Here is a 23,398-nt window from a genome sequence, read left to right as displayed (position 1 = left end):
CTTTTATGACTTGTGGATTTCAACTCCCAGAATTCCTGAGCCAGCATGGTGCCTTCCCCACCCCTGTTCTAGGAGATCCGGGGGGAACCCAAAAAGAACCGTGATCCAAGAACCTTTCAGGATAGCAAGAAGAAAAAAAAAGGAATCAGTAGTCACTTAAAAAATAAAACACACCAAACTGCCATCTCTAGGGAAGCAAAACCAGATACCACATTGCTCATTTTCCAGTAGGAAGTCTCCTAAAGTTAAACTTTGTAGAAACACCATTCACCAACACTTCAGAGCAGCAGCAAATATTCACAGTTACGAGCGACAGCTGGTCCAGACACTCTGACCGCCTGGTCCCTTGACAGAAACACCCTCCGTTTTTGGGAAGTTAAATGTTTTTAAAAAAAAAAATAATCTAGAAAGGTAGAATCTGTCTAGCAAGTGCAATACTGGTATGAGCTGGAACATGCCAGGGGAATGGAGAGGGGTGAGCCATTAAGCTTTGCACTGGCCAGAACACCCAAATGCAGGATTCAGCCCCAGCATATGCAGGCGGAGACCTATGGCTAGCAGGTTAAAAGACTGTCCCATGTGCCAATGTAAGAGCACGTGCAGCTTCTTTTACTCCCCAATCAGGCCAAGGGGAGCCTCCAGGTTCAGACCAGGAGGGCTATCCACAGTGCTGCTGCAGAAAAGTTACCACTTCCTTTCAAAATAACAGGCAAACAGTCCCCACCAACCCATTCTTGCTTAGGAACCGAGTCCAGAAGGTGCTCCTTTCCTCCTTCCCAAGCCTGACAGAGCATGAACCCTGCTCCCCTTCTGATTAAGGCCGGATCTGCGTATCGGGGAGAAGGTCACCTGCTAATCATCACCCAAGTAACAGCCCTCCTCTTTTGGGGCCCCAAATCTTCAGGGTCACTTTCCAAGATACCTACTTGCTTCACACACCCTCACTTGCCTCATCTAACAGCTTCCACTGGGATAGGACGTAGCTTTATGAGGGGAACCTATAAAACCACCGGACTTTGTTTCTTGTGGTCGATATTTTATTAATCCCAAAAGACAACGGAGAAAATGAACGGCTTTTGCCTGTTGGCGGAAACTGAGGAACAAACCAGTATAAGGAAAGGAAAGGAAAGGAAAAATACACACAAACAGAACCTCGTGACAGAAAGAGGAGAACTGGTGGGAGATGATATTCCTCTGAGACCATTTTGCTGACAGATTATGAGCTGAAGATGCTGGTTCATTGGCAAATTAGAGATCCAAACCAGGGTCGGTGGTGGTGAGCAGTAGGTAAATGTCCCATCCTTTCAAGTCCTGTCCTGCCTAAACTCAGGGCGCAAATATTTCCTCACCGAGACGCACTGCCCCCAAAATTATGCCAAGAACGGATCTTTAAAAGGTTGGCTTTAAAAACCTCCCGGGCTGCAGTTTTGTCAGTCTGGTTTGGAGCATGTCGAAGAAGGTAGTTCAACAGTACGAGAAAGGGAAAAGAAAAAAAAAAAAAAGGGAAAAGAAAGAGCTTTGTCTACAGGCAGGCAAACAACCGTGGCTAACGATGGGGTAACAAAGCTGCTGGACAGGATGGGAAACCCAGCCGACACGAGCTGCTGCTGCTGCTGTTCTAATTGGCTTGTATTGTCTGAAGGAGAGCGAGGTGGGGAGGGAGACTATACAGAGAAGACTGTACAAATCGGGCAGGCCTTCCTCCTCCTTCCCTCCGATGACCAAGGTCGTCTCTACCTGTCCTTCAGTTCTCGTGTCACTCGCTTAGTGATACGCCCGCACATCAGACCAATCAGGAACAGGACACAGATGCCTGCGCTGATCACCGACAGGATGTAGTTCTTGGATGGAGACGTCACCACTTGCATGGCAAGGTCTGAAAAGCCTTCTGCGGGGGCCACCTGGCAAGAGGGAAAGGAGCCGTCAGCTACCGAGTCCAGGGAAAGACACACCAACCCAACCAAGACAGGTGGCAGAAGACAAACAATCGTCTGTTCCAATGAAGTTATGCTAATAAAAGCCTCCTTTCACCTGGGCAAATTCTGTAGAAATCTCTTAAGTATCAGTCTGGCTAGAAGGTGCAACACTGGACCTTAACAACCATGAAGCTCGCAACCAGAGAGTTAGAACATGCCCAAATACATTTCGGAGATCCCCAGTTTGCTCTGGGAAATGATTACTCTACCTTTCTTAAAACTTCCCAAGTGTGTCTAAGGATGGGAACCACATTTTTAAGGTCAAAAATTCTGTTCATCTTTGATGCCTTTTAATTCAGTGTTTCTCAACCTTGGCAACTTGCACAAGATGTGCAGACTTCAACTCCCAGAATCCCTCAGCTGTCAAGGTTAAGGTACACTTCTTTAAATGCATCCAAGGTAAAGTTCCACATAATGATCATTTGCAACCTTTCCAGCCAGCTTCCAAACAGGCAGTCAATGGGGGAAGCCAGATTCGCTTAACAACTACACGATTCGCTTAAGAACCACCGTGGATTTGCTTAGCAAGAAAAGGTTGTAAAATCAGACACCACTCACTTAACTGAGGGGTGTCCTAATTACTAAGCCTTGCTTAGTAATGGAAATTCTGGTCCTAACTGTAGCCGTAAGTCAAGGACGAGCTGTATGGGGATGAGACCTAACCTACCTGCAACACTTCCTAGGATCTGTTTTACCTCCCCTTAATTTCCTCCTCATTTCCAAGCACGCCAAGGGCTCTTCTCTTCCCATTTAAGAAAGACGTTAAGTGCCACCTCACTCACCTTTGCAGCAAAGCTCCACATTTCGATGCGGTCATTAAGGCGTTTCTTGCATTCTGGCTGTAGCCGTACCCGCTTGTCCTCCAGAGCCTCCATGAGGCAGGACATCTCTGCAGAATGAAGGAAACGCCATCATAAAAGGCAGGGCTCCCTCGAAAGGGTCAGGGAAGGTCCTGCCACACTGCAAACCACGAATAGGACAGAATCTCCAGAAAGGAGGGAGGCTCCCCTTAGTGCACAGGTGTCATCACGTCACATATCGCGAGTTTTCCCCCTTCGCTAAACTGGGGGTGGGCGTGGCCTGTGCGTGACGCATCCAGCCCACGAGTTTGACACCCCTGGCTTAGTGCATGAGGCCATCCCCAAAATAAATATTTAAAAAACTCATCTTACAGACAGCCTGAAAACAAGATACTTGCAATTTGAAACTTTTCCACCCCAAAATCATTGAGAAGCTGGTTAAAAAAATGCCCGGATCCTTCATCTCTAGTGTGGTATTCATAGTGCAAAGCCTCCAGGTTTGTAAGCAGCCACGATCTGGAGTGAACGGGCTTTGTGGTCAGAACAGCCTAGCGGTCTCAGCACTCCACAGACCGATCAGTTAACGCAAAACTTACGCCGGCCTCTTCCTGGAGTGATGGCAGCACAGTGGTGCTTGATGTCCAGCGCGCAGGCTGTGTGAAGGACGGGATCCACAAAAATGTCAGCCTTGCTTTCCTTCAGCATGTTCAGCACTTCCTGGAGAGCAGAAAGTCACAAGGATCATGATCAGATAGGATCACAAGTTGTTCTCAAGCCAATGAAAATTGAAGGGCTTGGAGGGGAGGGGGGGAGGAGGAGGAGGAGGAGGAGAAGAAGAGGAGGAGGCGGAGAAGAGGAGGAGGAGGAGAATTATTATTATTATTATTATTATTATTATTATTATTATTATTATTATTATTTAATCTTTAGTGAGATTCACAGCCTTTGAGGCTGGTTAATAGCTCAGCAGCTCGAGTCCTAACCAAGGATCTAGGAACTGTTAAGGTATCGTCGGAGGATGTAAGCTGTTCCGAGTAAGGTGGTTTTTTGTAGAGTCAAAATGTTCAAGTCCGGCAAATTTAGAATTTCTAAATAGCGGGGTAGCCCTTTGGGTATTGCTCCGAGGGCTCCAATTACAATCGGGACAACACACGATTTCTTTTTCCACAGTCGCTCAACTTCAATTTGTAAGTCCCGGTACTTTGTGATTTTTTCTTGCTGCTTATCTTCAATTCGTGCATCACCAGGTATTGCAATGTCAATGAACCATACTTTTTTCTTTTCAACTATTGTTATGTCAGGTGTGTTGTGGACCAAGTGCCTGTCAGTCTGAATCCTAAAGTCCCACAAGATCTTGAGTTTCTCATTCTCTAAAACTTTCTCAACCTGATGTTCCCAGTGGTTTTTGCTGTACTCAAATCCAAACTTCTGGCACAATTTCCAGTGAATGATTTTAGCAACACGGTCATGGCGTTGTAGGTAGTCAGTTTGTGAAATTTTGCTGCACCCACTGTTCAGGTGGTCGACTGTCTCATCTTTCTCATTGCAGAGGCGGCATTTGCTGTTGGTGGTAACATGTTGAATTTTTGCCTTCATACAGTTTGTGGGTAGGGCTTGTTCTTGAGCTGCCAAAATAAAGCTTTCAGTTTCTTTTTTCAGTACTCCTGATCTTAACCAGTTCCAAGTTAGTTTCTGGTCAGCTTTGCCTTCAATACTTTTCAAGTATTGGCCATGCAGAGCTTTGTGTTTCCAATTTTCAGCTCGCTGCTCAATTACTTCTTTCTTATATTCTGCTTTTGTTTTAGTTGTCTTTAAAAGGCCTCCTTTATTTACTTCCTTAATCATTGGTTCTTCACTTTTCTGGATGTAATCATTCAAGCTGCATTTTTCTTCTTCCACAGTCTGCTTTACTTGTAGGAGTCCTCGACCACCCTCTGCTCTTGGTAAATATAATCGGTCAACATCACTTTTAGGGTGCAAGGCATGATTCATTGTCATAAGCTTCCTTGTTTTTCTGTCCAAATTGTCTAACTCCATCTGGGTCCAGTCAATTATTCCTGCAGAGTATCTAATCACAGGTATAGCCCAGGTATTTATGGCTTTTATGATGTTTCCTCCACTCAATTTGAACATTAATATCTTACGAATTCGCCGAATGTACTTGGCTGAAGTTAATTCCTTGACTTTATTATGCATTAAGTCAGAGGCTTCTAAAATCCCCAAGAACTTGTAGCCTTCCTCTGATTTTACTGCCTTTATCATTTCTTCATTCTCTAGTTCTATTCCATCCTCTTTTATGATCTTGCCTGCTTTGGTTGCTATTGTTGCACATTTGTCAATTCCAAACTGCATACCAATGTCTTGGCTGAATTCTTTTGTGTTTTCAATTAATAAATTCAGTTCAGCTTTTGTTTTACCAAACAGCTTCAAATCATCCATGTACATCAAGTGCGAGATTTTCAGTCCTTTCTTTGCAAGTTCGTATCCACAGTTCATCTTCTTCAAAATGATTGTCAGTGGTAGCATTGAGAGTATAAAAAGTAGGGGTGAAAGGGAATCGCCCTGGAAAATGCCTCGTTTAATTTCAACTTCACCCAGTTCTTCTTCATTAGCCGTAAGTTTTGTTTTCCAGAGGTTCATTGAAGATTCCATGAATTTTTGTATGTTGCTGCTGATGCCTAATATTTCCAGGCATTTCTTGATCCAGCTATGGGGAACTGAATCAAACGCTTTCTTATAGTCTATCCAAGCCATGAACAGGTTGGTTCGTCTTTTCTTTGAGTTCTTTAGGATTAGCTTGTCGATCAGCAATTGATCTTTTGTTCCTCTTGAGTTTTTGCAGCATCCTTTCTGTTCTACAGGAAGCAAGTTATTTCTTTCCAGGTATCCATAGATTTGGTTTGCAATGATACCAGTAAGAAGCTTGTATGTTGTTGGCAAGCAGGTGATTGGCCTATAGTTTCCAGGGTCCTTTCCTTTTTCTTTATCTTTTTGGATCAAAAATGTCCTTCCAGTTGTCATCCATCCATCATTTTCAGGTGTTTTTAGGATCTGGTTCATCTGGGTTGCCAATCTTTTGTGCAGACTTGTAAGTGCCTTTAACCAGAAGCCATGCAGCTCATCCGGTCCAGGTGCACTCCAGTTCTTCACTTTTCTTGACTGTTTTTGCACCATTGCTTTTGTTATTTTCACGTCTTCCATTTTATGCACTTTAATAGTCCTCAACCTGTTTGATCCATTTTGCATTTCTGTTGTGCTTCTTGTTGTTTTCCCACAAATTCTTCCAGAATTTCAGAGCTTTCTCTTTATCAGGCTTTTCATTTGTTGTTACTCCGTTTCCATTTTCTAAATTCTTATAAAACTGGTGCTGATTTGCTCTGAACTGTGAGTTTTCCTTGAACTGAGTTACTCGGTTTTCATACCTTTTAATCTTTTCAGCGATGGCAACAACCCTCTGCTTCAGCTTTTCAATTACTACTGCAATCTCCTTATTCCTTAGATCGTATCTTGCTTCCAGGCTGCTTTTGACCTGCTTGTTCTTTAGCTGACCTTGCCTTAGGTTCTTCAAGTTGCTCAAATCTCCACGTACTTTTTTGATCTTCAATTCTAACCGAATTTTCCACTTAGGCTTCCCCTTCTTGCCTCTTTGGTTCTTTTGTATTTTCAACCCCAGTTCTTTGGTGGTTATGACAGCTGCTGCATACATCAGTTGGTTAGTTTCGGCTAATGTAGAGGTTCTATTATTATTATTATTATTATTATTATTATTATTATTATTATTATTATTATTATTATTATTGTTGTTGTTGTTGTTGTTGTTATTATTATTATTATTATTACTATGGTAGTAGTACAGACAGTGCTCATCCAGGGAGGGAGGTTCTGGAGGTACCACTAGCTGGTAGTTAAAATTAATGTGAAATGAAGCCCTTGCAAGGCTGTCTTGGTGGAGGATTTGTGACTGCATCTGAACAATGCCTCCAAGAGGGAAGAGGGGAGCCGGGGGGCCATTCCAGATGGAGTAAAGGTAGGGAGAGACGCAAATCAAAATAAAATTATCAGTTGGAATCTCTAAAGATGCCATTTAAAGCAGGGGACCCACAGCCCAAATCTGGGCCTTGAGCCACTGTGCTGCCGCACTCACTCACACTCGCGCGTCAGTTGTGGTTTATGGACTGTTTTATTTGTCTTCCCCCAGCAGTTCTCTTCACCTAGATTTAGAACTGCCCCAACCGAAGCCAGCCACGAGCAAGGCCAGACTAATCCCCCAGGCAATGGCCAATTAGTCCATAGCAGAAAGAGCAAGCTGCTCAAACAGTAAGTCCAATAAACCAACATAAAGCCCCCAGGCAAAACTTAAAAGTACATCTAGGTTAGCTCACGGGTTACAGTAATTCAGAGTCCCAGGAAACACAAACGACCACACAGCCATGACTCACACACGGTGTTTCCAGCAACGCCTCCCTCTGCCTGCCATGCTAAATAGCTCCTGGTGCATCCCATCAAGAGGGACGGGGCCTACTCCCGAGCAATCTGGCAGACCTCCATTCTCTGCCCTGCGTGCTCTGAGATCTACCATGGCAGGCAGTTCCTCCCCCTCCTCTTCATTGGCCTGCAAATTCTCCCCAGCCAAGGCCTGTTCTGCTGGCAGTTCAGGGTCAGTAATTCCCGATGTGCCAGGAATGATCTCATTCTAAGAGCCTCAGTGGTGCAGTGGTTAGAATGCAGGCTACTTCTGCTGACTGCCGGCTGCCTGCAATTTGGCAGTTCAAATCCCACCAGGCTCCAGGTTGACTCAGCCTTCCATCCTTCCGAAGTGGGTAAAATGAGGACCCAGATTGTTGGGGGCAAGAGGCTGACTCTGTAAACCGCTTAGAGAGGAATGCAAAGCACTGTGAAGCAGCATATAAATCTAAGTGCTATTGCTATTCTCCCTCGAGCCACTGAGGAATCATCTGAGGAGTCGTCGAAAGGAGACATCACAGCCATTCGGAACCAGGCCACAGAAGTGGTGGCTGGGCATGCATGCGCGCATGCATCCTCCACTTGCGCAAACAGCAGACGAGCGCATGCACGCATGCTCCGTTTGCACGAGTGGCGGGCGTGTCTGCCTCTCATGCAAATGGAACTGCACGTGCGCACGCTTGCCCGCTCCTCACGCGGAACCAACCAATCCCCTCTCCACCCCCCTCCCTGCTGGTCTGCAAAGCCGAAAAGATTGTGGAGCTCGGATTTAAAGACCACAATTCTGATTCCAGATGCCTCCCAAAGGCAGACAAAGGCTGCAGACTCCGAGATGCCTCCCTCCCCTTGGAAGACAAGAGCCGGTGCTTTTATCTGCGTGCCCATTAAGGCAGGACCGCTCACCTTCTTGCACATCTCTGCTTTAATTTTGAGCAAATTCACTTTCAGACACTCTTCCACCTGCCCCGTCTGCTCCTGGGCTGCGGCCTCTTCTGCACACAAGGCAAAAATCTGTAAGGATATAAAGCACATTAGAATGTAGCCGTCACAGGACAAGCTAGCAAAGTCCAAGTATTTATAAAAGAGAAGAGAAACATGGAAGAGGCAAACAAGTTTTCTAAGTACGGCAGCAAACAAAGGGGAAGGGATGCTGTCCTATGGCCCATGACAAGTGGATTTGTGCTCAAAATAGTTTATCCTCGTATTCCGGAGCCAAGGGATAGAGCACCACTATATTTAAGGGTAGAAACTTTAGCTGAGGAATGCGGCCTAGGATCGAATTTAGAAGCTAGTCATTTAAGACAATACCACCTTGATAATAATAGGTTTAAAAACATCAGGGAATGGGAAGTGCTCAAGAGCTGAATAGGCTTTGGCAGTGTGCTATGGCCATTACGGAGGCAAATGTGATTTTAGAATTACATCAATACAAGCAGAGTTTCCAAATATGGGAAGTAATCCTTTCCATATATTCTGCGTCAGTCCAACCTCAAGCACTGGGCCCAATATTTTTAGCAAGATTCAGAGAAGCTGGAACAGGTTCACAGTCAGGCAATGTGGATCTGCAGAGGACTGGGAAAAGAGCTTAGGAAGGAAGATGGAGGGAGTCTGGTTAGGCCGAAGGAGGGAGAGGTTAGTGGAATGAGAGCCCTTCTCAAAAACTGGAAAATGTGGCCTAAAGAACCTCTGCCTTGTTCCAGGAAAACAGGACACGGAATGGGAGTCAGTCCTTCTTCCCAACCGTTTTGCTATCACTGGAGATGCTCCAGACAGCTCTAAATCTGAGGATGATAACTGAGCCCAGAATTACAGTTGTAAATCATGATGATCTTAATGTGGTCACTATGTCACCGATTTTATGACTATTTTTGCAACAGTTATCAAGCGAGTGCAAAAGGTCATAAAGATGGGCACTTTTGCCAAATGCCCAACATTTGATCACGTGACTGTGACTGTGTTATGTGACACAACTTCAAAACCAGGTTGTAAGTAGCTCTGGGAAAGTCCATTGTAATTTCAAACAGCCGCTAAGCAACTGGTCATAAATCAAGGACTGCCTGCAATCTGGATTCTGGCACTGCGCAGGGAGTCAAACTTGATTGTTGTAATGGCCTTTTTCAACTCAATGGCTCTAAGTATTCGCAAGTTCTTATTTTCGCACAACTATCAGAGAAACACCCACAAATATTTTTGCAGGGAGTCCCCCTGCAGTCCTGGACAGCTGTACTACAGAGAGGGTTGTTCCAGAATTCACCCCAAGAACTCAAACACTTAAGTTTTGACCAGAGACAGAGAAGCGGAGGGTATAAACTGAGGAGACAGCAACAACACCCCCCACCCCCCAAAAAATACTGACTGGCAACGGCATTTTGTCTTCAGTAGACTAGTTCAAATAGCAGGAATTCCAGCTTTTAGCTTTACTGTTTCTTCCGAAGTACATAGGGGAGAGTTATTTTCACAAAGATCTTAAACTGTAGAAGGACAAATTGGGGAACCAGACTCTATTAACCTCAGGAAAAAAGGCCCTCCACTGATAAAGGAATTGAATTGTCCCAAAGATGCTTTTTTTTTTCCAAGAGGCAACTGGACTTTCTGGTTTTTCTTGGAAGATGTTTCACTTCTCATCCAAGAAGCTTCGTTAGCTTTCTGAAGCTGAAAACGCTTCTTGGATGAGAAGCGAAACATCTTCCAAGAAAAACCAGAAAGTCCAGTTGCCTCTTGGAAAAAAAAAAAGCACCTTTGGGACAACCACGACCTGGAGGACTGAGAATCTCCACAGACAAAGGAATTTAATGAACAAGCTGAGTTCCAGACAGGTCAATACCAGAGGGGAGTTCTGATATATGATGCTAAACTGGTTTTCCACAATGTTCCACTCCATTCACAAATGCAAATTCAACATAAATGATGGCAGTTGTGACAAAGGGATTCACAGAGATTTATACCCCGGTTCATGGCTGCTATTATTTAAATGATATGGTTAAACGTGATAAGAACTTGTCAACATATTTGGGGGGGAAGGAGGACTGAATCTGGAAGCTCCCACCTCTTCTGAGCAGTGCATTTGCAACTGAGGATCTAACCGGTAATCCAGAGCAGATTCCTCAATGATCACTCGAATCTGATCCTCGCAGTCTGTTGAAAGACGCTGTTCAGAAACAAGAATAAGAATCGTCGTCACGCTGGAGAAGAACCAAGCCTGATATCATTCTCGACAACTGACTTGCCATGCAGCTGAATGGAGATAAAAACTGGCCAGTTTATTGATATCTAGTCTTACAAAAGGAAAATTCTCTCCAAACAGTTGACAAGCTACATTGTAGAACAGTTGTAAAACAAAACACAATACTTATTTTGTTCAAAAGCAAACTCTCTTCATGGCGGTCGCTGAGATGGCTGGACCTGCCTTTTCACTTCTGCTTTCCCCCCCCCCCCTTTGTTTTCCTTGTTTCTGTAAAGCCACAATTGCAGCTTTGTTTTGCCTTTTCAGCACGATGAGCAGGAGGATGGGTGTCCAATCCTGTCTCCAAACCAATGAATAGCAATTGGCGTCATCAAGCTCATATTTTTTCAGGGTTACGGAAAAACCCTGAAAACCCAGCTAACCTCTGAGGGAAAGCCCTTGAAACCCACAGTCATTGTTGGTTCCCAGATGAGACAGCTGGATTACACAAATTCACAGTTTGGAAGCCTGATTCATGATCCAGACCACTAATTCCCACTAATGTTTGGACAAACTGCTTTATCAAGTCTCTAGCTCAGAGGCCAAGCTACCGTGTTTCCTCAAAAATAAGACTGGGTCTTATATATTTTTTTTGCCACCAAAAAAGGCACCAGGTCTTATTTTGGGGGGATGTCGTCCACTGACTTGTGCGCGTTGCCCCAGGCCTCCTTTTCGCTGTCAGAAGCCTTCAGGAACTTCTTCTGCAGCTGGCAAGGCTTTCCTGAAGGCCTCTGCAGCCGATAACAGAGCTCTGGATCAATCCATCTGGCTGCAGAAGAAATGGGCCAGCAAGGCAGGTGTTTTTTTTTTTTAAATTTGATTTATATGCCGCCCTTCTCCAAAGACTCAGGGCGGCTTACAATGTGCTCAGCAATAGCCTTCATCCTTTTGTATATTTATACAAAGTCAGCTTATTGCCCCCACAAACTGGGTCCTCAATTTACCTACCTTAGAAAGGATGGAAGGCTGAGTCAACCTTGAGCCTTGGCGAGATTCGAACCCTGCAGTAATTGCAGGCAGCTGGTCTTAATAACCAGCTTAATAACAGGGTGCCTTAAACCCCTGTACTACCAAGGCTCTTACTAGGTGTTGGGGTGTGAGGCCTGGCTGCAACTGTCCGAAGGTAAGTAGTAGGGCAGCTCCCCTTCCCATCCCAGCTTAATTTTTACCCGTGCACCCTGGAGTGGGCAGGGTCTTAATTAGGGCTTATTTTGGGTTTAGGGCTTATATTGGGTGCATGTCTAAAAATCAAGCTAGGACTTAGTTTCAGGGTAGGTTGTATTTTTGGGGAAACACAGTAGCAGGTCAGTGAAAGTGCATGGCACATCAGCCTTCCTGCTTCTAGGTGCTCAGTGGGTTTCCATTCTCCAAAATTCTTAACAATGACCGAACTGGTAAGGAATTCGTAAGGAAGTCAGTGCACACCTCTGGCAGGTAGGTGGACTGGAGAAGCCCGTGACCTGCAAAACCCTATCAAGGATTCAAGATTTCTTTAAGACAGTTTAATGCTGGGAATTAGAAGATCGGAACCCGCCAGCTTAGTAAGTGCATTAAAGCAGGTCTCCTCCCTGATCTCCCTTTCCTGCCATGTTTGTGTGACAGCCTAAGAGTCTGTTTAGTTGATAAGCTTGTAATGGGATCCCTCTTTGGGTTGAGACAGATTTCTTTCTTTCTTTCTTTCTTTCTTTCTTTCTTTCTTTCTTTCTTTCTTTCTTTCTTTCTTTCTTTCTTTCTTTCTTTCTTTCTTTCTTTCTTTCCTTCCTTCCTTTCTTTCTTTCTTTCTTTCTTTCTTTCTTTCTTTCTCAACCTCTGCACGGTTTCTACAGAAGTGGAGAGGGAAGGATTGTCCTGCCCTCTGTTCTGGCCAACGTAAGGGACACACCATTACCTGGTCTGCGTATTTCAGCTTCAGGCAGGATATGACCTGCCCTTCCAGCTCTGACTCCTCCTTGGCTTTACTCAGAATGCTCTGGCAGAATTTGGGAATGTCTGCTTTGCATGCCTTCCTGAGCACTGGATTCAGACGGTAATCTGCCGGAGAGGAAAAAGTTAAAGCGGGCTTAAAAGATTTGCAGCCCTGGGAGACATCTCTGCAGAGCTGCGCTGGGTTTACAAAGCAGCCTACAAGTGGAGTTGCATCCGAATGCTCTCTAATGGAGCAAATTACAAAGGTGTCACCTGAAAGAAAGGTCTGGAATACAGTTCCTAAACACTTAGAGACTTCGTATTTTAAGCGGCAAATGTGCACGGATTTTGCCTACCCCAAAAAAAATAATAATAGCTTCACTGAACTGCAGACAATGCTTGCTGGGATCTCAAAAGGGAGAGGTAATGGTTGAATAAGATACTCTTTGTCTGGTTAAATGAGAATTCAAAATTACCATGATTTATGTTGAGCGAGATAGGCTAAACCCCAGGTTCCACGGTTTTTACCCTTGTGGGTTTTTTTAATGGAAGGGGGAAGATTTCCCATTCAGTATGATCCAAGGGAAAAATGAAATAAAATGATTTATTTTAAGCAACGAAGAGCTCTCACAATTTCAGCCAATTCCAATTGGGCAATGCAATGGACATCTTGCTAGATTGCTTGCTTGCTTCAGTTACCTAATGCAAAATTCAGCGATCTCTCTCTCTTCCCGCCCTCCCTCTCTCCTTCTCCTTTTTTTGTGGTTGCATGTTCAGTTTTTATTGATTTCATCTCTCTGTCTATGCCAAAGTCCCTCCCAGCCATGCTAGCTTCTTTCAACCAGCCAAAATCCAAATTTGGAGCTTTCCATAAGCCAGGTAAATTCTTCTCTGAGCTACAACATTTCTACTTTGGGTCAAATATATTTAGTAAATTGCACCCAAGTGCTTCGGTAGATTTGATCATTACATTTCAGTTAACTTTGAAATAACAAAATGCTCTGTATGGAGAAGACAGGTCACTGACCCGCATAGGAAATTTTACTTGGAAGGCCTAGGGCAGATTTGAGCAGACATAAAATGCCCACCCTACAGAAAAGCAAGCGTGGCATTCTGCTCAGACAAGCTGTGTGGGTGCGGTGATTTCAAATGCAGAGATGCGGCTAGAAATTAGAGCGCTCAGTGCTGCACAATAAAAGCGAACAACAAACACAAATAATACACTCCAGGACAAGAAAGCAGAGGAACTTGTGTAAGGAACACCATCAAAGAAAAGTGTGGACTCCTTTTGTAGGTTTTCAATTCACTTCAAAGCCCCGGACGCCTGGCAAATAGAATTCTCCCACGAATGAAGGCAGGCCTTTCTGTTCTGGCCCCACGCAGCCACAGACCATTTTACCTGTGTTCTGGGTAATCTGGCGCTTTGTGATCATCTGCTTGCATTTGGGATCCATCACCTCGCTGTTTTTGTTCTGCTTCAAGCACTGCAGCATGTTCTTTGCGTCTGCTTCTGGGCAGAACCTCTGCCAAGGGAGACAGAGAAACATCAACTCAGCAAGGAGAAACATTTCCCATGCTTGGACATCTCCTCCAAGGAGGAAACAGTGCAGGAAGGCAAAGCCAGGCAGGGTGGAGAGCCTCCTGCCTGGACTGGCTTGGAGATCCATCCTTCCTCCACGACCCAGACTGAGGACATGGAGCACTGGATCTCCCTGAAACGCCTGCCCCGTTTGTGTTCTCCCCAGTTATATGGGGCATGGTTTGAGAACCATCTCTATTGGAGCAAAGCTCTCTAAAAGAGAATGACCTTCTTAGGAAGAGACACTCCACTGCCTGAGTGATCCTACCAAACACCACCAACCCTGGATGAAGTGTTAGGGCTCCCTATTGTGAGATTTCTGCTGGGGGGGCAGAAATGCAGGCATGAGTTTTGGAAGGATGGTTCAGGAGCCCCACGCCTCTTTTTTGGTGCCTTCAATTCAATGTTGACTTCTGGTCTTATGCAATTTTTTTCTCTCTTTTTCAAACCATTTCCCCCTTCATCTGACACGATCCGAACTCTGCCCCACACACAACCATACCTGAAAGAGATTTGGGAGCACAATGTGGTGTATCACGAAGCTTAATTTCATACAGTATTCATTTTTCATCCTCCTTGGAGGGCAACTCAATGGCATTAAAAAGCCCACCATCTTTCAACTCTTCATCAGACCCAATGATACCAGAGACAAAGCAAGTGGTAGCCCTTGCTTAAGGAGGCATTTTGGAGAGCCTGAAGTACTCCAGCTCTTCTTTCTGCCATTTTGATTGAGGCCAATAAAGGTATTGTCCTATTTAGAGATACTGGATCCTTTTTGCTCACAAACCAACCCTACAACAGCTCACAATCCATACAGAGAGGAAGTGAGTATTCCATGCCCATCCCATAACACTCCCCCCACCCCCAGGAGCCATAGTGGCACCGTGGTTAGAATGCAATATTGCAGGCTGACTCTGCCGACTGCCAACAGTTCAATCCGTCTCAAGGTTAACTCAGCCTTCATCCATTCGAGGTGGGTAAAACGAGGACCCAGATTGTTGGGGGCAAGAGGCTGACTCTGTAAACTGCTTAGAGAGGGCTGTAAAGCACTGTGAAGTGGTATGTAAGTCTAAGTGCTATTGCTATCTTCCTTGCTTCCTTCCTTCCTTCCTGTTAGAATGCAGTATTGCAGGCTAACTCTGCCCACTGCCAGGAGTTCGATTCTCACTGGCTCAAGAGGTTGACTCAGCCTTCCATCCTTTTGAGGTGGGTAAAACGAGGACCCAGATTGTTGGGGGCTTAGAGAGGGCTGTAAAGCACTGTGAAGTGGTATGTAAGTCTAAGGGCTATTGCTATTGCTCCTGCTGTTCACTCTGCGGCCTGAACAGCCAGCCCTGAAGATATTTTTTATATAAATTATGATGAACAAGTAATTACACCCATTTGCGTAGAGACCATCTGGAGTTAACAACAGTCACAAAACAGTGACTTATGATCACTACGTGCACTTATGACCATCGCAGCATCCTGATGGTCACAGGACCAGAATTTGGGCACTATTTAAGATAGATACCGCATTTTGGGGCCCTGGGATCTCTGCCTGCAACTTCCCCAATCGACTTCCGACAAGGAGAGAAGCAGAAAAGAAGCCAGATTCTCTTAACAACCACGTGATTCTCTTAACAGTCGAGATTCACTTAACAACCGTTGCAAAACAGGTCATAAAATCCGACTCACTTAACCACCACCTTGCTTAGCAAAGGAAATTCTGGTCCCAATTATGGTTATAAGTTGAGGCCTACTGTATTACACACAAAACAGTGTGGCTACTGCAGACCTCTCACTCATTTCCCAGCCCTTTGGCTGCATTCAACATGATTATTCATCAAAAGGGACAAGAATTAGAACAGAAGCGCACTTCATCGTTTCTGATTGGGAGGAGAAAACGCTTTCTGGGAGCGCTAACAAATTAGTACCGCTTCATTAAGCCTTAGTAAGGTCACACCTGGAATACTGTGTTCAATTTTGTTCACCACATTACAAAAAAGATGTTGAGACTCTGGAAAAAAGTGCAGAGAGTAGAGTAGAGTAGAGTAGAGTAGAGTAGAGTAGAGTAGAGTAGAGTAGAGTAGAGTAGAGTAGAGTAGAGTAGAGTAGAGTAGAGTAGAGTAGAAAATAAGCTGGAAGGGACCTTGGAGGTCTTCTAGTCCAGCCCCCTGCTCAAGCAGGAGAACCTATACTAGAGAGCAACTAAGATGATTAAAGGCCTGGAGACTAAAATATATGAAGAACGGATGCAGGAATTGGGTATGGCTAGTCTAGAAAAAAGAAGAATTAGGGGTGACGTGACAGTAGTCTTCCAGTATTTGAGGGACTGTCACAAAGAGGAGGGACGTCAACTTATTTTCCAAAGCACCAGAAGGCAAGACAGGAAGCAATGGATGGAAACCAATGAAGGGGAGAAGCAACCTAGAACTAAGGAGAAATTTCTTGACAGTGAGAACAATTAAGCAGTGAAACAGTTTGCCTTCAGAAGTTGTAGGTGCTCCATCACTGGAGGCTTTTAAGAAGAGGCTGGACAGCCAACTATCTGAAATGGTATAGGGTCTCCTTCTTAAGCAGGGGTTGAATTAGAAGACCTCCAAGGTCTCTTCCAGCTCTATTCCGATTGATTGAAATCAGATTAGAACAAGTATTCAGCAGCATGTCAAATTGTCTCCCTTTCGTTCCCAATGTTCAGCCCAAGACATTCCTGGGACAAGAACTGGTCATCTTTACCTTGATCATCTGTTTGCAGACCCGCATGAGGGTGTAATCCAGCTCTGGATCCATCATCTCTGTCTCTTGGAGTTTGAAGACTTTTTGGTGGCAGCGGTTGCTCAGCTGTTTCTTGTTTTCTTTCAAACACTCAATGATCTGCAGGGAGAGGTGGTGATTAAGAAAACATTGCACTGACTGTAAAAGGGCAGCACTGATGAAACAGAATTGGGATTGGGTAAAAGACTACACTCTTCGGTCAAAATGCATTTTGGTAAGAAGACCCTTATGCTAGATAGCATCAAATCCCAGCCAAGCCCAAGATAGGCCTTTGCAAGGCTTGGACTGAAGGAACCGGTTGCACAGATGACATCATTGTTTCTTAAACTTGGCCCTTGAAGATGTACAGACTTCAAGTCTCAGAATTCCAGTCAGCCATGGCTTACATCTTAAATTAGCCAAGGTTGAGAAACACGAGGTACCATTCTTAAAACTTTTAGTAGCAAAATGTTTAACTTGAGAGCAAGCAAAACTATAATTTAAGAGGCAAGAAAGAATTTGAAATGGAGCCATTTCTACCCCTAGCACGGTAATTTCAAAATGAACGTTTTCAGCAACTGGTTGTTATAGAAGCACTGATTACAAGTATTCCAGAATACTGCAGAAAAGTGAGAGGCCACATCCATGGCTCGACCCATGTCCCTTGTCCCAAGCAGAAGCAACTAGAGAGAAAAGCAAGATTAAGGTATCTTCAGCTTTGGCTACACTTCAGAAATTAACAGAAAGGGCTAAGGCAAAAAACATTCATAAAATATTCATATTTTAAGTTAATTCAAATGAAATAGTGTTATCATAAATGCACTGTGGTCATTTTAAAAATATGCTATTCTATCACAGGGACAATCTGACAGCAATTTATGGAAGCTTTGTAAATCACATCCAAAACTTAAAAGGATGGCATGCAGATTAGAGGCTTTGTATTAGCCTTGTTTATCATACATTTATCATTCTACCATTTATAAGCCATCTTATCGGTGAGATGAATAGCATATACATTTAATAACTACACATATACTGTACATACATACTCTCAATTAGCAAGTCTCACAAGGGCTGGGAAAGTCAAGCTCAAATCCGGCTCAGGCACCACTGCTTTGCAATAAAATATATGAGGAGTGGAGACCAGAAACGTTACACCTTGGTGAAAATTTGATGAACGTGCACACAAACACCTGTGAATACATCTATATAAGCCTATCATCACCTGGGCATTGCCGTAGGGAACATTCTGGCAGTAGTTCTTAATGTCAGTTTTACATGCTTCATGAAGATCTGGTTCCAGACGGATATCTTCAGTCTGCAAGACAAGTTCAGATCCAAAGAGGAATATGAAACAGGAGCAGCCATTGAAGCTCAGAGCAAACGAGCAGCTTTTTTATTCAGACCAAACCGAAGTCACAAAGCACTCTATGCCCTGCAAGATCCCATGAAACCCTTTAATTGATTCCCGGTTCTGCAGGAGGGTGGAGGGAAGGATGACATGCATTCAAAGCACTCGGGCTTAGCCTTAAGATGCAGCGTAAAAGCATTCTTTTAGACTCAGCTGTCTTCCAGTAGGAGTCTGAGTTGGGCCCAAGCCTTGCCTCAAAAACCTGCCAAGAAATGTTTCTGAGATTGGAGGGATCAGACTGGGCAACACACTGGCACCCTGGACGCTCAAGAAGACTGCCTTCTTCTGGCAAAGTGCCAGAGTGGAACACAAACTGTGAGAGAGGATAATTAGGGGAAAACACATTAGCAATGAGTGGCACTCTGTGTTTTTAACTGGCATCCCACCAGATTCCCCGAGAAACCTGTGACACACAGACAGACAGACAGACAGACAGACAGACAGACAGACAGACAGACAGACAGACAGCACCCAGGCCCGTTTACCATTTCCAGCTCCTCCACCCGCAGCTGCTTGCGGCATTTCAGAGAGACCCGGTGCTCTTTGGCATCCTGCAGGGTATCGTTGCGCACTGTGGTGCTCAGGCAGATCACCACGTCCACCCTGAAGAAGAAAGAAGCATGATGTCTCCCACAGACCAGATGAAAGGCTGCCCCAAGCTACGGAGGAAAACCACAGACGTACTTTTTCTTGATGTTGGGACACAACTTCAGCACATCTTCCTTGCAGGCCATTTTAAATTTGTAGGAGAACCTAAAATCCTTCATTTGGATCTGAACAAAAAAAAAAAAAGCGAGCAAAGAGCATCAGTCCTCAACTCCCCTAAATGTCTCCCTCCAGTCTAGCAAAGTTCTGGTGGAGAGAAGTAGACTCTACTTCTCTACTCCTATGTAGACCATGAAAAGTGATGTAGTTGGCCAGCCTCCAGTTAACAGCCATGGAAATATGGAATGACCATCTGGAAGGAGATGCTGGAATTGGTACGGAGAGAGTAATCACAGCAAGGAAGTCTAGAAGGAAGGGACCACAAAGAGCCCACTTTCTATTAACTGGGGTGATCCTGTCAATTCGGAAGAAGAGGGTCTTGTCTGGTTCTTAGCCCTGGTAAAGCTCAAATTCTTTTTGGCTCAGCCTTTGTTAGATCTCCTTCTTCAGGGAAAACTGTCTGCCCTACACAGTCTAGGAGGGACAGGATGTTCCAGGTACCCCATCCTGAAAGAAACTGGGGAGTTGGGACCCAGGGATGAGCTTCAAGTGGCAGATCCCCTCCTCTAGAACAGCTGGCTCTCCAGTAGAATGCACTCCTAGGTTTCTAGAAAAATGGAGAAGGCTGTCCTTCTTTAAGGCAGCAATTAGGCAGGAAGGCCTTCCAAGTGATGGCAGTAGTTAAGGCATATTATTTTTATTAGTATTCTATGGATGCTTTTACACTGATATACAATCAGTCCCCTGGAGTTGTTAGAACCGGCAACATATGAATGGCTGGGAATAAACGAATAAAACAGCTGTACTCACTAGCTGGAAATGCGTAACTCCAACTGCACACTTCTCATTCATCTCCTTCTGATGCTTATTCTGAACGAGACACTCCATGAGGTCCCCTGAGTCAATTTGGTTGTCTGCCATTTCCTGAAGGGGAGATGGAACAATTAGGGGCATGTAATGACTGTCTGGCAGAAACTCTCTTCCTTCTTGGCAGCTTCCACTGTCAAATTAAGAAAGGCATAAATCATAACTTGGACAAGCTTCAAGAGGTCTGCATGAACTCAACTATCACCTTAGAAGGTGAGGGAGAAATAGCCAGTCTTGGCCCCAGAACAATCTAGTTGCCCTCAGTTGTATTTCCTCAACTCAGCACATCAACCGCTAATTCCATTCCCACTTGGGCACTGCCAACTGCCTGTTGCCAAGGGAATTTAAAGTTGCAATCCAGCGCACATCCTGAGGAGGGCAAACTGGGGAAAGGTGGAGTACAAGCAGAATTAAATTTTATATAGAACATAGAATAATAGAGTTGGAAGGGACCTTGGAGGTCATCTAGTCCAACCCCCCGCCCAAGCAGGAGACCCAACACCATTTCTGACAGATGGCAGTCCAGTCTCTTCTTGAAAGCCTCCAGTGATGAAGCTTCCACAACTTCTGAAGGCAACTTCTGTTCCACGGGTTGATTGTTCTCACTGTCAGAAATTTTCTCCTTATTTTCAGGTTCAATCTCTCCTTGGTCAGTTTCCATCTATTATTCCTTCTCTGGCCTTCAAGTGCTTTGGAAAATGGGTTGACATCCTTCTCTGTGACATATGTTCCCACAAAGCCAAATTCTCTCATTAAATGCTATTCAAACCCCACAGGGACAGGGGTATGAAAATTAAAAGCCATTTCCTACATAAGGCAGAAATTCTATGCAAAGTAAAATTTGAAACTCTTTCTGGCATACAGGTAGTTTTTGACTCATGACCACAATTGAGGCCAAAATTTCTGTCGCTAAGTGAAACATTTGTTAAGTGAATTTTGCTTTATTTTACGACCTTTCTTGCCATGGTTGTTAAGTGAATCACTGCAGTTGTTAAATTAGTAACACCGTTGTTAAGTGAATCTGGCTTCCACACTGACTTGGCTTGTCGGAAGGTCACAAAAAAGATGATCACATGTCCCCAGGGACAGTGCAATTGTCATAAATATGAACCAGTTGGCAAGCATCTGAATGTAAATCATATGACCATGGGGATGCTGCAATGGTCATAAGTGTGAAAAATGGCCATAAGTCACTTTTTTTTCAATGCCGTTGTAACTTCGGTCACTAAACGAACCGTTGTAAGTTGAGGCCGACCTGTATTTACTCCTATTCCAAAATGCTGGTTTCGCTTGGCTCCATTATGCAGAGTACCGAAGCATCGCTGCACGAGTATTGTCTCCACCTTCGGACAAACATCCCCCATCTTCAGAGACTCCGGCCAGTGCTGAGCAAACCATTTCAGTTACATTCTCATGGCAAGAAACCCCTTTTCTCAAGAGGGAAGAGGGAGAGGAAGGTTGAAAGGAAACTGATCTAACAAGGATGATGGCTCCAGGCATCAGACTCTCCACCATCTGCTTGCTCTTCTAACTCCATCTCTCTGCCACCCAAATGATCCACTATAATAGGGGTCTCCAACCTTGGCCACTCTAAGACTTGTGGACTTCAGCTCCCAGAATTCCTCAGCCAGCTTTGCTGGGAGTTGTAGTCCACAAGTCTTAAAGTGGCCACTTTTGGAGTTGGAGACCCCTGCACCAGTGGTGAAATTCAAATTTTTTTAGTACCGGTTCTGTGGGCGTGGCTTGGTGGGTGTGGTGTGGCTTGGTGGGCGTGGCAGGGGAAGGATACTGCAAAATCTCCGTTCCCACCCGACTCCTGGGGCCAGCCAGAGGTGGCATTTGCCGGTTCTCCGAACTACTCAAAATTTCCGCTACCGGTTCTCCAGAACCTGCAGAACCTGCTGGATTTCACCCCTGCCCTGCACTGTAATACAAGACTGCAGATTAATTTTTTTTCTCTGTTACGTAGGTAAGTAAGAACAGTGCATTTTACTACTCTGCAGCTCCTTTCTCACCTTCCCTCAAGTGTTACAATACATATACTCTGAGGGAGATGGGCGGTTTAGAAGTAGGAAATAAAAATATAGGAGGACTCTTTCACCAGCGATTCCTTTGCAATAATTCCGTTAGTCTTCTTTCAGAGAGACTATCAAGGCAGCTAACAAAATCCTGGAATCTGAAAAAAAGCAGCTATCCTGACCCGACTTCTCCAGTCTGGCTCCTTGCAGATAGGAAGTGACTGCAATTTCCAGAATCCCTACATCTCCAGTATATTGGAGGCCATCTGTCTGTGCAAACTGCTGACAATCAGCAAATTACAGAGGTTCTAAGAAAGAACACTTAACGGAAAGGGCATCAGGAGAAGTAGATCTTGATGGGAAAGGACTTTATGTTAATGTGGTCGAAACAATGAGAGAAAAGAATCACTTACGTGGCAGAAGGTCTGGATGATGGGTTCACATGCTCGCATCAGCAAGGCTTCTATCTGGATATCCTGTCAGAGGAATCCAGAAACCAGTCAGTTCACTCCCGGTCATGCCCAATTTTTAACACAAACGATGCTCTTAGATACTTAATACTTCTGCTTCCAATACTGGCAATTCAAATGACAATGAAATAGTTACCAGCCCATAAATATTGCAGGCGGTGCCAGAGATGACAGTAATGTTATGCATGTAATGTTCATTTGTCCTCCTACGAATTTAAAACCATCTTATTTCCCATTCCCATAATATTTCTTTGTTTTCCTGCACAACTAGATAAGGAGGTTCCCTCATCCACTGAGTTTACCTATTGATTCTCTTTTTATAGAAAATTGCTTTCTCCAACCGGCTCTCTTGTAGCATCTCCTCTGTTTAATTTAATAATTCTTCATTCTACTTTTATGAGGGAATATCTGGACATTTGTGCCAATCCCACTACTTTTCCTTAAGCATCTCAGCAAACGTTGCAGCTTGTGCAAATATTACATTTCTACTGGCTGCAAATAAATGCCCCCTTTTTTTGGTCAGCTCATAATATCACAAGCCTTGCGCATCACAATTTGTCCTGTCCTTGCATTTTCCTTTAAGTTGTTTAAGGCACCACCAATAGAAAAAGGCTTTTATTTCTTCTTGTTTCTTCTCAGGCACTCGGATTAAGCCAAGTATGTATGTCAAGCTTGAGGAAAAAAAATAGAGACTCCTCCACTTAATTTTCTCTGCTTACTCAATCGATTTGCTCTAAAGCCAGAATCTGGATTCATTCCACTTTGGAATTCAGATTTTCTTTTCCTGACTTCTTCCACCATGCCAAGTTTGGTTCCCATTCCTTTCTGGAGGATTTTTTTTTTTTTTAGAGGTATAGCATTGATGGACAGATACTGGACCAAGCCTCTTCACATAATTTCTCGTTTTGGATTGGAAAGAGTCAAAAAGGCAAAGGCTACACACACCTTGCTTATTTGTTAATAGATTTGTCTGCCTAATTGCCACAATTTTATTTATTTATTTATTTTTCAGATTTCTATACCGCCCTTCTCCTTCCGGACTCAGGGCGGTGAACAGCCAAATATAAAACATTCATACACAAAAGTTAAAATAGATTTAAAATAATTAAATAAAATTTGGCCCATAATTTAAAACATTTCAATTAAAATCAATATCAAATTTTAAAACCAACCATAAAATCAGGACAGCCCGGCTAACTGGAAAAAGTAGGTTTTAAGGGCCTGATGAAAAGTCCGGAGGTCTG

At 44.2% G+C, this 23,398-nt stretch overlaps 1 protein-coding gene across 2 annotated transcripts in view; it reads right to left on the bottom strand.

Moving 5' to 3' along the window:
• GLG1 (golgi glycoprotein 1) overlaps positions 1-23,398 on the bottom strand; it is an 81,691-nt gene that overhangs the window by 2,106 nt on the left and 56,187 nt on the right. Inside the window, exons 14-26 of one of the 2 annotated variants that reach the window (XM_060681538.2) lie at positions 22,098-22,160; positions 19,610-19,723; positions 18,779-18,867; positions 18,580-18,697; positions 17,909-18,001; positions 16,666-16,803; positions 13,768-13,891; positions 12,352-12,494; positions 10,287-10,388; positions 8,144-8,251; positions 3,373-3,493; positions 2,759-2,865; positions 1,738-1,901 (exon numbers count right to left, since the gene is read on the bottom strand). In XM_060681538.2, coding sequence (XP_060537521.2) covers positions 1,738-1,901; positions 2,759-2,865; positions 3,373-3,493; positions 8,144-8,251; positions 10,287-10,388; positions 12,352-12,494; positions 13,768-13,891; positions 16,666-16,803; positions 17,909-18,001; positions 18,580-18,697; positions 18,779-18,867; positions 19,610-19,723; positions 22,098-22,160 — 1,484 coding nt within the window. Of the gene's footprint in view, positions 1-1,015; positions 1,902-2,758; positions 2,866-3,372; positions 3,494-8,143; positions 8,252-10,286; positions 10,389-12,351; positions 12,495-13,767; positions 13,892-16,665; positions 16,804-17,908; positions 18,002-18,579; positions 18,698-18,778; positions 18,868-19,609; positions 19,724-22,097; positions 22,161-23,398 lie in introns of those variants that run through there. The other variant, XM_087877125.1, reaches the window with a different exon arrangement.

This window comes from Pantherophis guttatus, chromosome 11 (genome assembly GCF_059756535.1).
Source record: "Pantherophis guttatus breed Tessera chromosome 11, ASM5975653v1, whole genome shotgun sequence".
Taxonomy (NCBI): domain Eukaryota; kingdom Metazoa; phylum Chordata; class Lepidosauria; order Squamata; family Colubridae; genus Pantherophis; species Pantherophis guttatus.
This window is presented reverse-complemented; position numbering and strand designations above follow the sequence as displayed.